At 51.5% G+C, this 14,772-nt stretch overlaps 7 protein-coding genes across 7 annotated transcripts; 5 read left to right on the forward strand and 2 right to left on the reverse strand.

Moving 5' to 3' along the window:
* Window positions 1–27: 27 nt before the first annotated feature.
* CGGC5_v014614 (uncharacterized protein) lies at window positions 28–2,152 on the forward strand (the record flags this gene model as incomplete). Its single annotated transcript, XM_032029485.2, has 2 exons — window positions 28–86; window positions 172–2,152. The coding sequence occupies 2 exons, from the start codon at window positions 28–30 to the stop codon at window positions 2,150–2,152; spliced, it is 2,040 nt and encodes a 679-aa protein (XP_031890906.2).
* Window positions 2,153–2,296: 144 nt separating this feature from the next.
* On the reverse strand, window positions 2,297–3,922 carry Cenpv-0 (Centromere protein V; the record flags this gene model as incomplete). Its single annotated transcript, XM_032029486.1, has 6 exons — window positions 2,297–2,629; window positions 2,687–2,882; window positions 2,964–3,010; window positions 3,080–3,145; window positions 3,213–3,572; window positions 3,866–3,922. 6 exons carry the CDS (start codon window positions 3,920–3,922, stop codon window positions 2,297–2,299), a joined length of 1,059 nt encoding a protein of 352 aa, XP_031890905.1.
* Window positions 3,923–5,120: 1,198 nt separating this feature from the next.
* Window positions 5,121–6,935, forward strand: P450-1-2 (Cytochrome P450 monooygenase 1; the record flags this gene model as incomplete). The annotated part of the gene is made up of 5 exons (XM_032029487.1): window positions 5,121–5,486; window positions 5,549–5,651; window positions 5,720–5,788; window positions 5,846–6,424; window positions 6,493–6,935. 5 exons carry the CDS (start codon window positions 5,121–5,123, stop codon window positions 6,933–6,935), a joined length of 1,560 nt encoding a protein of 519 aa, XP_031890904.1.
* Window positions 6,936–7,790: 855 nt separating this feature from the next.
* CGGC5_v014617 (uncharacterized protein) lies at window positions 7,791–8,390 on the forward strand (the record flags this gene model as incomplete). Its single annotated transcript, XM_066153125.1, has 2 exons — window positions 7,791–7,868; window positions 7,956–8,390. 2 exons carry the CDS (start codon window positions 7,791–7,793, stop codon window positions 8,388–8,390), a joined length of 513 nt encoding a protein of 170 aa, XP_066007484.1.
* A 345-nt stretch (window positions 8,391–8,735) lies between these two features.
* Window positions 8,736–9,966, forward strand: GLO5 (Peroxisomal (S)-2-hydroxy-acid oxidase GLO5; the record flags this gene model as incomplete). Its single annotated transcript, XM_032029489.1, has 2 exons — window positions 8,736–8,887; window positions 8,940–9,966. 2 exons carry the CDS (start codon window positions 8,736–8,738, stop codon window positions 9,964–9,966), a joined length of 1,179 nt encoding a protein of 392 aa, XP_031890994.1.
* A 294-nt stretch (window positions 9,967–10,260) lies between these two features.
* Window positions 10,261–10,725, reverse strand: dke1 (Acetylacetone-cleaving enzyme; the record flags this gene model as incomplete). Its single annotated transcript, XM_032029490.1, has 1 exon — window positions 10,261–10,725. The coding sequence occupies one exon, from the start codon at window positions 10,723–10,725 to the stop codon at window positions 10,261–10,263; it is 465 nt and encodes a 154-aa protein (XP_031890995.1).
* Window positions 10,726–14,034: 3,309 nt separating this feature from the next.
* CGGC5_v014620 (LysM domain-containing protein) lies at window positions 14,035–14,607 on the forward strand (the record flags this gene model as incomplete). The annotated part of the gene is made up of 1 exon (XM_032029492.1): window positions 14,035–14,607. The coding sequence occupies one exon, from the start codon at window positions 14,035–14,037 to the stop codon at window positions 14,605–14,607; it is 573 nt and encodes a 190-aa protein (XP_031890993.1).
* Between the last annotated feature and the right edge of the window lie 165 nt (window positions 14,608–14,772).

Genomic DNA, 14,772 nt, shown 5'->3' on the forward strand with positions numbered 1-14,772 from the left:
GTGAAGTTTCTATCCGTTCACGCAACCATGAAGTTCCGGCGCTCTGCTGTCAGAAACTCGGTCGACCATGCCTTGATGCTTTTCTGGTAAATCAATCTTCCCGCCATGGGCTCTAACGCGCTTCTTCCAAAGAGAAGCAGACGAAATACGATAACTGACACGATCTTCCAGGGCTGTCCTGTTCGTCGCCGTCACCGCACAGTCTCCCCACGCAGAGTGCATCGGAGCGAATACCACCGGGCCATGCTTGGTTACCCCAAAGTGCTTCGATCCGATGTACTCTACGGCGGTCACTGACAAAGACGAGAACATGACCCTGCCCTCTCCCCATCGGCGGATCTCTGGACATTTCGAAGGCACCGACGTCGATTTCAACTTTTACCTTCCCCCGGAGACACGGTGGCAGGGTCGTTTCTTCAGCTACGTCTACCCGGACCAGAACTCTACGGCCATAGACCGGCGGATTGGCTTTGCACTGGACAGTGGTGCCTATCTCATTCAAGTCTCTGGCACTTCGGGATATCGTGCCGACGCCGCCGCGGCGAAATTTTCTCGGTCCATCTTGGCCAACTACTATCGCTCGGTCCCGGAACATGTCTATGGTTACATATATGGCGGCAGCGGAGGCTCATACATGACGATCGGTGCGATGGAGAACACTGCTGGTGTCTGGGACGGGGCGGTACCCATTGTGGTGGCAACGCCAGTTTCTATTCCGTTGAACCATGCGGTACGCAACTTGGCCTCAGCAGTGCTCAGGAACAAGTCATCCCACATCGTTGACTCGATCAGAAGCGGAGATGTAGAAAAGGCCATGTCGAATCTCAGCGAGACCGAAGCATCTGTGTTCAGGGAGGCGACGCTTTCGGGCGTTCCGATAGAAGCCTGGGAAAACTTCAGCGGCCTCGCGAGCAGCCGAATGCTGAAACTTCTATTGAGCTCGATCAAAAACCTCGACCCTTCTTACGCGGACGACTACTGGAGCAAACCAGAATATCTGGGAACTGATAATTCCACTCTATCCGACGTGCTTCATTCCAATTTTGCCAATCTCACTGCGATAATCCAAGAGGTCATCGCAATCATCGATGATGACGACTTTGCTTTCAACATCACACTCGAGGGAGTTCCTGAAAAGATTGCCAATTTTGATGGCCTGGAATTCACCCTCCTCGATAGGGACTGTTCGTCCAAGATCGGTGCCTTGACCGGAACCTGGAACCCCTCCACCAAAGTCATCATGGTGACCAAGGAAAATCCGGACATCGTATTGAGCAATCTGACACAGGATCGGCGAATCCGCGTCGATAATAGCTGGTTCATTGCAATGCATACATACCATCGCCATCAAATCCCGAATCGACCCGGCTTCTACGGATTCGATCAGTTCATGGGACCCGACGGAGCCCTTCTGTATCCCCAGCGAGCCGTACGAGCCGCTGCCGAAGTGGCCAAGGGCGCATGTGGTGGTTGCACCCATAGCGGCAACATCACTGGGAAGATGATCATAGTGGACAACCTGCTTGATAGCGACGCCTTCCCATGGCATGCAGATTGGTACAAGTCTCAGGTACAAAGGACTCTCGGTTCCAGCTTCGATGACAACTTCAGGCTGTGGTACAACGAGCGCGCCGACCACTTCTTCGAGCCTGTCGCGGAGAACCTGAAAGACTTCATTGTTGACTACACTGGGATGTACGAGCATGCGATGCGCAGTCTTTGTGCCTGGGTTGAGGACGGTATTCAACCACCAGCATCGACGAGTTATCAAGTTCAAAATAGCCAGGTCATTCCTTATGGCGAAGCAGACGAGCGGCATGGTATCCAGCCCATTGTCGAGCTTTCCATGAATCCGTCGCTTATTGGAAACATTCAAAGGGGTACCAAGGTAAATTTCATCATGCGGGCGGTAGCACCTGTCGGGGCTGGCAAAATCGTCGCTGTCGAGTGGGATTTTCTGGGAGGCAAGACGTTCGAAAGCGTGCCATTTGGCGAACCTAACGAAATCGTTGACCTAGTTGTGCCATTTGTTTATGATATTGCCGGCACGTATCTGTGTGTAGTCAAGGTTACTGCTCAACGTGAAGGAAACTCATCTTCCCAATTTGCTCGGGTAAGCAACTTAGGGCGAATCCAGGTCGTAGTACGATGAAATACTGCTAGAAGTATTCAATATTGCTTTCTTTTCTAGCAGACGCGATGGAGGCCTAAGTCTCTGAGACTGTTTGTTGCCTTGATAGATTAAATGAACGTGATATAGAGCCAAGCTCGAACATCAGGACACCAAGCCTCACACCTAAGGGTTCTTATAGGGGGGCGAGATCTTGTTGGCCCCATCCTTCAAGACTGGGGGCTTCATCTTCTTCAAGTCCACGTCGGGCAGGACACGTAAATTGACCGGGTGTCCAGCCTTTATGCGCTCGCCAAATCCATCGGCTGGCACTGCCCCGATAGCCTTTCGCTCCTCATCGGAGAGATGGTTGTACTCGTTAGTCATGCACACACCGCATATCTTGCAGAATGTCTTGTTCAGGACGTGACGCGAGAAGCTGTATCGGCCGATGTTGGCGGGTTCGGTGGCGTGGAGAACGACTCGTTCCTTCTTCAGATAGATCCATCGGTAGGCGTTCTGTTTCGTTTCCGTCAGCGTCTGAACTTACACCGCCAAAGAAACACTTTGACTGACCCTCACGCAGATACTGCAGTTGCACTCGGCTGTTTCGTTGTCATTTGTTTCATCCAACGGCTCGCTCATGAAAGCCACGGTGACTGCGCCGCAATGACAAGAGCCGGTGTAGAGCTTGCTGCCGTCGATGGCAGGGGGCAGCGGCCCGTTATGTTCGGGAGATGCATATTTGTCTCCGAGAGCAGCGCCATCGTACCTGGGAACAAGCTGATTAGCCAAATGGAGTCCTCCTAGGACATATCTTTCAAAGAGATATGCATCTTCAAGAAAGGCTCACGGTTGCTTCTCCAACTCAAAAACATCAATACCTTGAATGGTACGAATCTGCAGATGAAGCCTGGGTTAGTGCCTCATCGTGTGCAGATGGAGTATTGCGATAAGGAAGTCACTCACGTTGAAGGCTCTGCCGTTCCCTCCAATGAACTCCCCCATAACAGGCGTGGCACAAGTGGGACAGAACTGCAAAATCAATGTCAGCGACTAGGCTAGGTATCTTGTCTTCGCATATTCGTCATCGAATTTTTACCTTGTGAGCAAGCTTCTTCGCACCAAATGTGTATTGCGAAAGAGCGTTCTTGTCGCCTTTGACAATATCGAACTTGCTGCCTTCTGTGGGAAAGACCCAGAGGTACCCTTTCTTGTGGCAGATGCTACAGTTGCATTCCATCGCCGACTTGATCTCCGGTAACTCAGCTTCGTAAATGAAGGATCCGCAATGGCAATTGCCTCGATACAGACGTAGACCTGGCTGTTGCTGAGATGCGTCTTTCTCCGGCTCTTGCTGCTGTGCATCCTCCGCTTTCTTGCTTCTTGTGGTGACCATGTTGGGCGGCCTGACGGTGGTCGTACTCGATATGATCAACGGAATTAGAGTCTTAGAGGAGGACTAGAAGAAAACAGTCATAAAGAGATCGTTGGCGGATAATTTCGAAGGGAAAATAGAGATTAAGGTTGCAGGCTGCTAGTTAAAGGGCAGGCTTTGGAGCATAATTACCCCGCGTTCTGGACCCCCTTGCATGGGAAGGCATGCATCGCCAGTCAGCATGAAGGGAAGCGGCGTTATCTGAGGCCGAACAGTGCCTAGCAACAGACTTGTGGCGTTCCTCGCTTGAAGTAGAACATACACTTGCAACTCTGATACTTCGGATTGGTGCGGTTTCTTCGCTGTTTGTGACTCACCGCTGTTAACAAGTTCCAGTTGAGTGAGGTGTAAGACTCTGATGTTGCCCTGAACATCTCTGTCCCACCAATTCACACCACATCCACAGATTTCCGTAGGGCAGTGTGAATGGTAGCTTGAGTGTTGAGCATTCGGGGGCGGGGTCGTCGAATGCCTAGCTCACAGCCGCTGACGTCAATCTTGCCTGTGGCTGTTCAGCTGCACTTAGGGCTGAGACTATATTCATATCAAAGACCGATTGTTGCTCGGGAGACTCCTAAAAACACGTAAAGAGTCTCACATTGTCTATTTGCTGACATGTTAGAAGACACAGCCAATGTTTGATTGGATTTGAACGTCAGTTGTACGAAGAGGGGTAAGATGCACCCGTACTATCTGACGTGGCCAGTGCTACAAATGCATCTGGTCAAGATCTAAGGGCATCTTGGTCCTCTCGAAATTGATGTTTATAGACCTTATCGGCTAATGTCAGAGGCTAGTGGTTGGTACATGGCCATGTTATAATAATATAGATTCCTTTCTCCCGGTAATTTCTGATGGACTCTCGGCTTGCACTGGCGTGAACCTTGATATATACATGTATTGGCGTTGCGTTCGGTGGGCGGACGTACATGCGGGAAAACTCCGTGATCTTCAAATTCGAGTTTTCTGGATCTGAACCAATTCTGCGAGTCTATGGATTCACCACGCAGCGGACATTGCCAAGGCTCTGACGTGAACGACTCCTCTTGAGCATCACGACGCGGGTACGCTATCCCGCCGGCGGCAAGAGCTGAACCCCCACTTTCAAGATTGATACGAAACCGACACAATTCGTCCAATGAGCTTGGCAGCAAATGATTTCTAGAACGAATACACGGTCACAATTAAGGTTCCGGCACTTGGCAGCAAGGGTGATCTGCATGATGGCCCGGTGGGATGGAACGGTTCCCCTCGCGGACGCCCTCCGCAAACTCCGGTTGAACCATTCGCGTCAAGCTCATTGGTTCATCCCTCAGACAGCCGCTGGATGGATTATTCAGTTGACACGACTGCCGGGCCGTTTCAGTGTGGACATCGGCCGAACACCACTGCCCCGGTGAGGCGGTGACGGAGCTGACCGCGGGGCCACGGACAACCAAAGTCCGCCGCCCGCCGAAAGAACACGGGTATATGTGAAAATTCCCGTTGGCTTTTTGAATCAACAGACGAACATTCTAATCATTCAGATTACAAAGTCAGCTTCTCTCCACTGAAAATCCACCTGATTTCAGCATGGACGTCTTTAACACGACATCTTTCGAAAACGCAGTCACCGACCGCCAGGACCCTTCCACGTCCCCGTGGTACGTGGTGGCATCATGCGCGACTGTCGCCATTTTGTCCCTGTTTCTTATGAGGGACCGTACGACCAAGCTTCCGTACCTCAACCCCAAGAAGCCTTTTGAATGGTCTTCGGCTAGAGCTGCGCAGGAGATCATCCTCAATGCCCGAAACTTGATGTACCTTTCAGCCAATAGTCTGCTGGGAAAACCTTTTCGCGTGTTGGGTGACGTTGGCGATGTTATCATCCTGCCTCCCGATGTTGGCCAGGAGATCCGCAACGACAAGCGCTTCAGTTTCACACAAGGTCTTGCCGACGTAAGCCGATTTGAACCCTACTCCTCACACTTTGTGACTACTAGCTTACACGGGATTTGTAGGACTTCCAAGCTCATTACTCTGGCTTTGAGCCTTACAAGGAAGCCTGTGACCCGGCTGAGAGACTTCAGAACGTAGTGAAACTAAGGCTAACAAAGACCCTGGGTACTTTCCGTCCCTGAAGTTCGAATACTGTGATGGAGAATGAGACTAATATATGACTATCGCAACAGGTAAAATCACCAGCATTCTCTCCCAGGAAGCGGACATGGTTATCAAGAACACTCTCACCGACTCGAAAGGTAAGTTCCAGCGTCCACTGCGCTCCTGGCTGCAGATGCCCTGACCAATCTTCTCAGACCCCCACGATGTGGTTCTCAAGGAAGTCGTCCTTGATGTCGTCTCTAGACTCTCTGGTCGTATCTTCGTTGGCGAACGTCTTGGCCGAAACGACGAATGGCTGCATACTGTCATCAACTACGTCGAAACGAGCGTCTTTGCCATGCAGGATATGCGCAAGTGGCCTGAATTCCTCCGACCTATCGTTGCCTGGTTTCTCCCCAGAACTCGACTCCTCCGTGCATACATCAGAGACGCCGAGAAGCACGTCTTTGCTGAGATCAAGAGACGCAAGGAAGAATCACCGGCCGTCGAGTACCTGGACGGTATTACGTGGTTTGAGGAGATGGCTAAGGGACAGAAGTACAACCCGGCCGTTGGTCAGCTGATGTTGGCCAGCGTTGCCGTACACACCACTGCCGATCTTGTTTGTCAAGCGATGTACGACATCTTGCAGCACCCTGAGCTGATTCAACCCCTGAGAGAAGAGGTCATTCGCGTCATTGGCGAAGGAGGCTGGAAGAAGACGTCTCTCCACAACATGAAGTTGATGGACAGCGTTCTGAAAGAAAGCCAGCGTCTCAAGCCGAACCAGATTGGTAAGTCTTCCATTGACACAGAATTACAGGTTTTTACGTTTGAAGAATATCGGCTTATCTTTGAACAGTGGGAATGAACCGCAAGACAGTTGAAGACATCCAGCTTCCCGACGGAACTTTCCTCGCCCGCGGAGCTTCCATCGTCGTCTCCGCTGAACGCATGTGGGATCCCAAGGTCTACGCCAACCCCCTCGACTTTGACGGCTACAGATACTTCAAGGAGCGCGGTGGCCCCAACGATGCCGTGAGCCAGCTCGTGAGCACCAGCACAAGCCACATGGGCTTCGGACACGGCATGCACTCTTGCCCTGGTCGCTTCTTTGCCGGAAACGAAGCCAAGGTTATTCTGGCTCATTTTCTTCTCAAGTATGACTTTGAGTTTGCTGAGAATCAGACGCCAAAGTACATGGAGTATGGGTTCACTTGTGAATCGGACTCTACTGTCAAAGTTTCTGTTCGCAGACGCAAGGAGGAGATTAACCTGTCTGTCCAGGACCCCCAAGCGGAATGAGCATGGGTTTAGTATTCATGTCCAAACTTGGTCTTGAACGACTCACAGACAGATTGTTGCTCATTTTCTTTTATCATTCTTGGTGTAGCTTAGAGGCAGTGTAAGAAGATAGAGGTCATAGATGTGTTTTGTTTTAGGTTTGGTAATTTGAGTAGTTTTATTCTACATTATTAGCGGACAGTCGTACAAATACGTCTTTCACTTGGGGCCTTATATTTAAATAGAAGTGGGAATTTGCAGGATTTATTTCGTGTTCAAGCATATTTTTGCTGCATCTACCATACTCAATATTTGTATGCGAGCACTCGGCAATGCGCTCGCTGTAGGTCCAATTAGACATAACTGTGCCAACAACCAGCTAATCACCGAAACATTGCGTGATAAAATAGTGCGTCAAATTCTTTTAGCCACGTCGCTAATACCACTGTGTACTTGAGAATTTGATATTAGCAAAATTTGCAAGCTGAGATGTTGAAAATAAGCATGCCGTGTGGATAGTGCTTGATGACAGTGTATTAGGAATGTTCTAGGGACTTGATTACCCACCAATTGGCGCTGATTACCCAGCAAAAAGCCCCATTGCGGGGATACTCAAGCCACATTACTTCACCCTCGCTCCTCTTCCTAACTTGTTCCTTGAAAGCATTCATGATTGAGCAAGAGAAGTCACAACCTTATCAGGCAAAAGCGCTATAAGAACCATAGTATCTGCTATTAGGCTATCAAGCAAGCGATTGGCAGGTCAAGCTCAAGTCAATGTTCGCACTCTCTTCAAACCAACCCCACCGGCAGCTTACACCAGAATCACGGGGCCCCGTGGGAGCACTCACCGCAACACGCACTGACTCTGGAGAAATGGAGCCCGCTAATGAGCCACTGGAGCCATCGGAGTTCGACGTTTACAACCGCTTATCCAATATGATGCAGACCTTCGTGAGTTCTTTTGTTGGGGAGGCTGGATCTCAGCGATCCCTGGTCTTCAGCGACCTCTCAAGTAATTCTGACGTATTGTCTGTATAGCACAACCACTTTCGTCGGACCTGGAAGCGTCTTCAAGATTCCACAATACCCCCTGTTGACGGCCCGCCAAAAATGACGGATGACCAGATTCTCAGGGAAGGGCTTTTCTTCTGTTACCGTCTGACGAACCACCACAATATCGAAGAGAGGTCTCTATTTCCAATGCTGGCGCAGAAGATGCCTGAATTCAGGGGTGACAATGCACTTCTGCTGGAACAGCACCGGGAGATACATCATGGCCTCGAAGACTTGCAGCAATATCTAGAAAAATGTCGATCGCGCAAAACCAAGCTGGACCTTGCGATACTGAGGAGCAAAATGGAGCCTTGGGGCCATGTCCTTTTACTGCATCTGGACCTAGAAGTCGAAATGCTGGGCGCGGAGAATATGAGGAAATACTGGACGCGGGAGGAAATGCTGGGAATGCCTGTTTGAGTAATTACCGGCGATTATGTACGGCGTTACACGGTACACACCGAGAGGCGCCGACCAAAACAGGTGCACGGCTCCGACATCGGCAACATTGACACCGAACCGCCGAGCTGACACGGCCCGGCGAGTCGGAGGTCCGCTCGTTCACGATGATGATGCCATAGAAGTCAGGGTGGCCCGTATCTCGCGACGCCGAATTTCGGAACATCGTGGGAACCAACATCGTCAATTCCGCCAGTGCTTACAGCAAGTGCTTACCCCTGGCCCGATAAACAAATACTAGGTCTCCGCCACAATCCACCCGATTTTAATTTACCGCTCACTTTCTTTCACGACAACACGTTCAACATGACTATCAAAGAAGTGACTCCGAAGGTAGTGACCGTCGCCGACGCGTACGAGATCGCCAAGGCGCGTCTGCCAAAGCCAGTATGGGACTACTACACCACCGGCGCCGACGATGAGCACACTCGTGAGCGCAATCAAGCTGTGTACAGAGAGTAAGAATTTCGCCTCACTCCGTGTCATTCAATTGACTGATCGGTCTTGCAGGCTCCTCCTCCGCCCTCAGACACTCAGAAACGTCTCAAAGATCGACACCTCAACAACGATCTTCGGCAAGCGTTACGACATCCCGATCGCGATCGCGCCGAGCGCATACCAACGACTCGTTGGCGGCGAAGGCGAGCTCGACGTCGCCCGCGCCGCCTCAAATCTCGGAACCAACCTCACCCTCTCCAGCAACGCCACCACCTCTCTCGAAGATGTCGCGAAAGTTCTCCCCGACCGCGGCCCCGAGTACCCGAAGCCGTGGTTCCAGCTCTACTTCCTAGGCAACCGCGAGCTTACCTCAGGCCTGATCAAGCGTGCCGAAAACGCTGGCTACGAAGCGCTTGTCCTCACTGTCGACACCGTCGTCCTCGGAAACCGTCTGCAGGAGCGCAAGACGCCCTTGACCCTCCCGGCTGGTCTGTCAATGGCGAACATGGAGTCGCGGAAGGTCGGTGCCATTTCCAGAGCCAACATGCTCCTGCGCGCGGAGACGGCGGCGGAGTACAACAAGATCGTGGATGAGTACCACGGCTCGCTTGTCGATGCTAGCCTGGAGTGGAACGAGGTCATCCCTTGGCTCAAGTCGCAAACGAAGATGAAGATTCTTGTCAAGGGCATCATCACGGCTGAGGATGCTCAACGGGCCGTGGAGGCTGGTTGCGATGGAGTTGTCGTTTCGAACCACGGTGGTCGCCAACTGGATGACGTCCCGGCGACACTGGAGGCATTGCCCGAGATTGTTGATGCGGTGAGGGGCAGGATACCCGTCATCTTCGACGGAGGCATCACTCGAGGAAGCGACGTCTTCAAGGCGCTGTCTCTTGGCGCTGACCTGTGTCTCATCGGACGCACTGCTCTTTGGGGCTTGGCATGGGACGGTCAGAAGGGTGTTGAGGGAGTGCTCCACATCCTTGAGCGAGAGCTTCACAGAACCATGGCGTTGATGGGCACCGCCAGCCTGAAGGAGCTCAACAGAGGATTGCTCGGACGCTCAAAGAGAGATGGATTTGGAATTGCGAAGCTTTAGATGATGAGCGTTACCTTGCATTGAGCGATCTAGCGATAGACTATTTGGAGTTTTGGGACTTTTTCTCAATCATAGACGTCAGACATGGGTGCCTTGGCCCGCCATGCTTCCGAAAATAGACTTAGAGTTGTATTCCCATTGTCATCAGCACATACCAGACGCCCGCTTTCCTGTTCCAGCCGGTGTTCAGTCGCGTTCAACTACATGCTTAGAAGAAGCTCTTACCTACACGTCCAGGCTGAGTTCCACTGCCAATCGAAGACTCGTTCACGACATGTTCAAATCTCCACCCAATTACAATTCTTCGGAAGTCGAATCTGCCAGGTGTTGAAGCATGGAAACATCCATCAAAAATAATTCACGACCCTCATCATCAATGAAAGCCGAGGGGCCATTGCTCATCATCAACATCTCCACCTCATCCTCGAACACAAGCGGGTCATGGACCGCGCCCTTCCTCTCAGATACATAGTCTCCCTTTGCGAAATGTCCCGTTTGAGGGTGCTTGCCGTCGCCTCGAATGACATAGATCTCCGCGCTTTCGATGTGTCGATGCCGAGGAAGAACTCCTCCCTTCTCCGCGCGGACGATAACAGTATAAGAGCCTGTTTCGGGAGAGAGTTTCACTAGCTTGATCCAGACCTTGGGCGCTAGAGGCAGCCATCTGAGATCATTGCAGTGTATGGTGTCCCCGCCATCGTGAAGTGCAAAGTCGTCGGTTTTAGTAGAGGAGTCGATTTTGGGGACCAAGGAAGTCATTTTCAAAAATGGAAAGTAGTGAATGCCGAGAAAGCGTCTGGTAATGTCGTGTTGGAAATTTGCGTGATTGGTTCAATGTGCGAGCCAAGTTTATATAAGTGAATCAGACTCTCGGAACTCGTGCCCGGATCATTGGACTTTCAAGGTATTGAAGATGAACAACATATATCTCGGCAGAATTAGTTTTCGGGTCCATATTAGTAAGTCGGTCGGATGTCTACTTTCAGTGCATGTTTCAAGACCCGCTCGCGACACCATGTTTTACATGATTACTGAACTGTATTTTGGAACTGCTGTGATCGTTTTGATGCCTCAGACCAAATCCATGCTCTCATTGAGTGTTGTGGGGTTGCTTTGAAGCACGTACTCCCTCGGTGGGATTAGCTTGCAGATAAACCCGTAAGTCCGGGACGCATGATTCATTCTGGTGGATATGAAAATGAAAATTAAGAGTCACCTCTGTTTCCACTTTGAAGATGAAAACACGAACAGAAACCAACATGAGAGTCCGAAGTCCACGTCCACGTTGTCCGAGTCGGGCTGACCGTACGTGAATTCTCCATGTTGCGCCGATCCCCCGCTAAACAGGACCTAAGATTTCGATCTGAGAGGAGCATTCATTGTGAACTTGGAGTGAAATTCTCAGAACAAATTCGGTTCAGCCTGTTGCCATTTGATTGGCTCTCGGCCTGCCCAGAGCGTTCTTGCCCATCCTCTGTTGTACCATAGCGGTATTTTGCACAACATAACAAAGACTTCACTGAATTAAATCGGATCTTGGAAGTGGACATGATATCGTGACTTAACATACATGTAGCTCAGCTTTCAAACACGTCTTCCATGATGCGGATTCAACAGGTAGGCCTTCGACCTTCAAGTTATAGCATCAGTTGTAGCTTATACTCATGTCCGAGAACCAAATTGACTAAGGTACCAGAACTGAATTCATTTTTCTCGAGATCTTGAAGCCTACCTTAGACTTAGCAATAAAGGTTGTTTGGCTCTCAGAGGTGAGATGAGTGGCAAGAAGGTGGTCCATTGTGGCCCTTGGTAATCATTGTGCTCCTCTCGTTATAAATTTACTGCCGGCGTCAAAGATGGACAGTCAATCCGGTTGCCGTCATCATCACTGGGAGGGCTGGCTCTAGCCATGCACTGCAACGATTTCGCATCACGTTTGCCAACAAATGCACGTTGCAGCGCCCAAAGCTTGAAGAAGGGTCCATTGGGTCGCTTGGAAGGCTGCTTGGTTGCGCAACCTTTTCCCTGAGCGCTACCAAGGGTAATATCTTAGGCCTAGGATCCCATCACTATCACATGCTCCCTGTTGCAAAGATATACGCAACAACTGACAAGACCAACGCTTTGCCACTGAAGTCCCTACCACTAGCCGAACTTTCAGGAACATTGCAGAAGCGAGGGCCCAACATGCCTTCAGGGTCAGGCCACGTCCCGTTTGGACATCCCGCGAAGCCAAGCATAGCCGTCCTTGTGCGGTTCGCCAGGTCCTCTTCGTTTTGCTTCAGCCCGCAGGGATTCGCCTCGCGAGTGGGAGCCATCTTCATGCATCGCTCTCCTAAGGATCTTCCAAGGTCGTCGAATTCGAAGTTGGTGATGGGAACGGGGCATGAATATGCTATGTCGGCGAAGTCGGGCAGCCGAGTAGAATCCGGGCCTAGATAGAATGTGATCTGATCCGAGGCATAGACCGGCCTCGGACGCACGGAACTGTGTGGAGAGCAGGCGTTGATCAATATTGTGGTGTAATCCAGTAAGAAAACCCTCTCCGTGCCGTTGATCATTTTGCTGTTTGGGCTTCCAAAGACCATGTGAACGCCGTCCTCTGGGCAAGGACCAGGCTCCGTGAGGCTCCACCAGCTCCCTGATCCAAACCTCCGGCCGCCATTGATAAGATCTCTTTTGTCCGGGAAACCACTCAGAGACCAATCAATCTGAAAGGGAGCGATCTCTTCGTTTTCCTGCCACAGCTGGGAAGCGTTCCCGGGCCGCGAAGATGATCGGAAAAGGCCAAATGTGCTTATCCGTCTCGTTGGCCACCGGGAACACCAAGTCGACTTCGATGTCCGCTGGCGAGGCGGCGCAAGTGGTCAGGAAATGCAGCAGCAGAATCAGAGCCGAGACGACGTGTATGGGGGGAATCGTACGCATCGTAAATTGATTCGGACCCGCTCCGGCCTTGCAGGGCACCAAGATACAAAGCTGTGAGAATTGAGGGTTGAGTGTAGCCGTAACCAACTGACGGCCGAGACTTGTGTAATTATACCTACCTGCGGCAAAGGAGGCGAGCCACGTAACCAGGGTTGCTTCGACTGGGCGACGGCTATTTCGGTTGCGACTGAAATCCTCAGAGGGGCAATGTCGTCCGGTTGGAAGACAAGCGACCCCAAGATGGGCGTATACATTGGTACTTGGTCACGGATCTTGCATCGCACTACTTCTTGCCTATGCGATAGAAATGCCACGTTGACCTCATGCATCAAATAAGTCTGTTGGAAGTATAAGCCCACCCCTTGAAGGATGGGTTCTCACAAGACCCTTGGTGACGAGTGTGACAGACCACCAGTTCTTGGCTGGCCCCGTTACCCCACGTCGTCTTCCTGACAGGGCCTGGTCTAGGGTATCTTATGCTTAACTCTAATTTCGCTTCTGCATTGCTCTGGCCTCCGTATGTTACTACTCTGCAGGTATCGAGTCTCGTGATAATTCAGGCCGAGGTGTCGGAAGAAGAGGCTACTGGCAATGCAGGCCGAAAAGAATTTTAAATCTCGTGTCAATAACAGTGAAAATGTAGTGAGTTTGTCATGACGCCAAATACAAGCACTGAAGTCTTATATAAGGGGATGTTTACAGTGCTCGTCCTTGTTTTGATCAGACAAGACACAGCTCTCATTTTCGTCTCTTCATTGTCTTCAGATCGCATCATTCTTTCCACAAAATTTCCAACCGAGCTTTCATTCTCAGCGTCGGTACTGGCGTCCTCGCTACTCTCGGAAGCTCAGCCAGCCTCCCCCTCCAGCGGCGAGGCGGCAGTCCCAGCCCGAGCCTGACATTCGATCCCAGCACCGAGCCAAACTGTAGCTGCTGGTGGGATGCAGACGACGGGCTTCCCTGCGAGGTTGTGGTTCAATGGAGTGGACTGACAATGGAAGACTTTGACAAATGGGTGCGTCAAGCCGGCTGACCGCGACCGAAATATCCTGTGACCCAGAACGTGTGTAAAACCCCTCGGTTAACAGCTGTGGAGGCTGGAAAGATGGCCACAAGTATGGCGTTGTTCTCTCGGATTTCATGAAGTGGAATCCGACCATCGGCTCCGCTTGCCAGTCTCTGTGGCTCGACTACCACGTTTGCGTCGGGCTTATCAGCAGCTCCCAGCCCAACCCACCCCCATCTGCCACGATCACCCAGGGCAACGGCATCGTCACGCAAGAGCCGACACAGCCCGATATGGTAGGAAACTGCAACCGCTTCGACAAGATCGTCTCGGGAGACACTTGCGCCATCGTCGCCTCCAAGACCGGCATCTCCACCACGCAGTTCAGCGCCTGGAATCCGCAGACGGGCGGCGCCGCCTGCTCATCCCTCTGGCTCGGATACTACGTCTGCACCGGCGTCGTCGGCACCGCTCCATCCCCTCCGACCCCGAACCAGGGTGGCAACGGCGTGGCGACTCCGGCCCCGTTCCAGGCGGGCATGATTGGAAACTGCGAAAAGTTCCACTTCGTCAAGCCCGGCGAGACCTGTGCCGTCATCGCGGCGAACAACAAGATCTCGACCAGCGACTTCACAAAGTGGAACCCTGCTGCTGGATCAAGCTGCACGAGACTATGGGCAAACACATATGCCTGCATTGGAGTCTGAGGAAATAATTGTAGGTATTCGCAACTTCGAGTTGTGCTGTTTCGTTTTCACGGACGGATGAAACAAGAACTTTCCGGCGGGAAACCAGCTCCGCACAGGGGTGTATCTCGGATATTTCATGACCTTTCTTCGGTGTATATAATGTCTAATAACAGTGGTTGCTTT

This window comes from Colletotrichum fructicola, assembly GCF_000319635.2.
Source record: "Colletotrichum fructicola Nara gc5 chromosome Unknown KSG_Nara_v1_contig09, whole genome shotgun sequence".
NCBI classification, from domain to species: domain Eukaryota; kingdom Fungi; phylum Ascomycota; class Sordariomycetes; order Glomerellales; family Glomerellaceae; genus Colletotrichum; species Colletotrichum fructicola.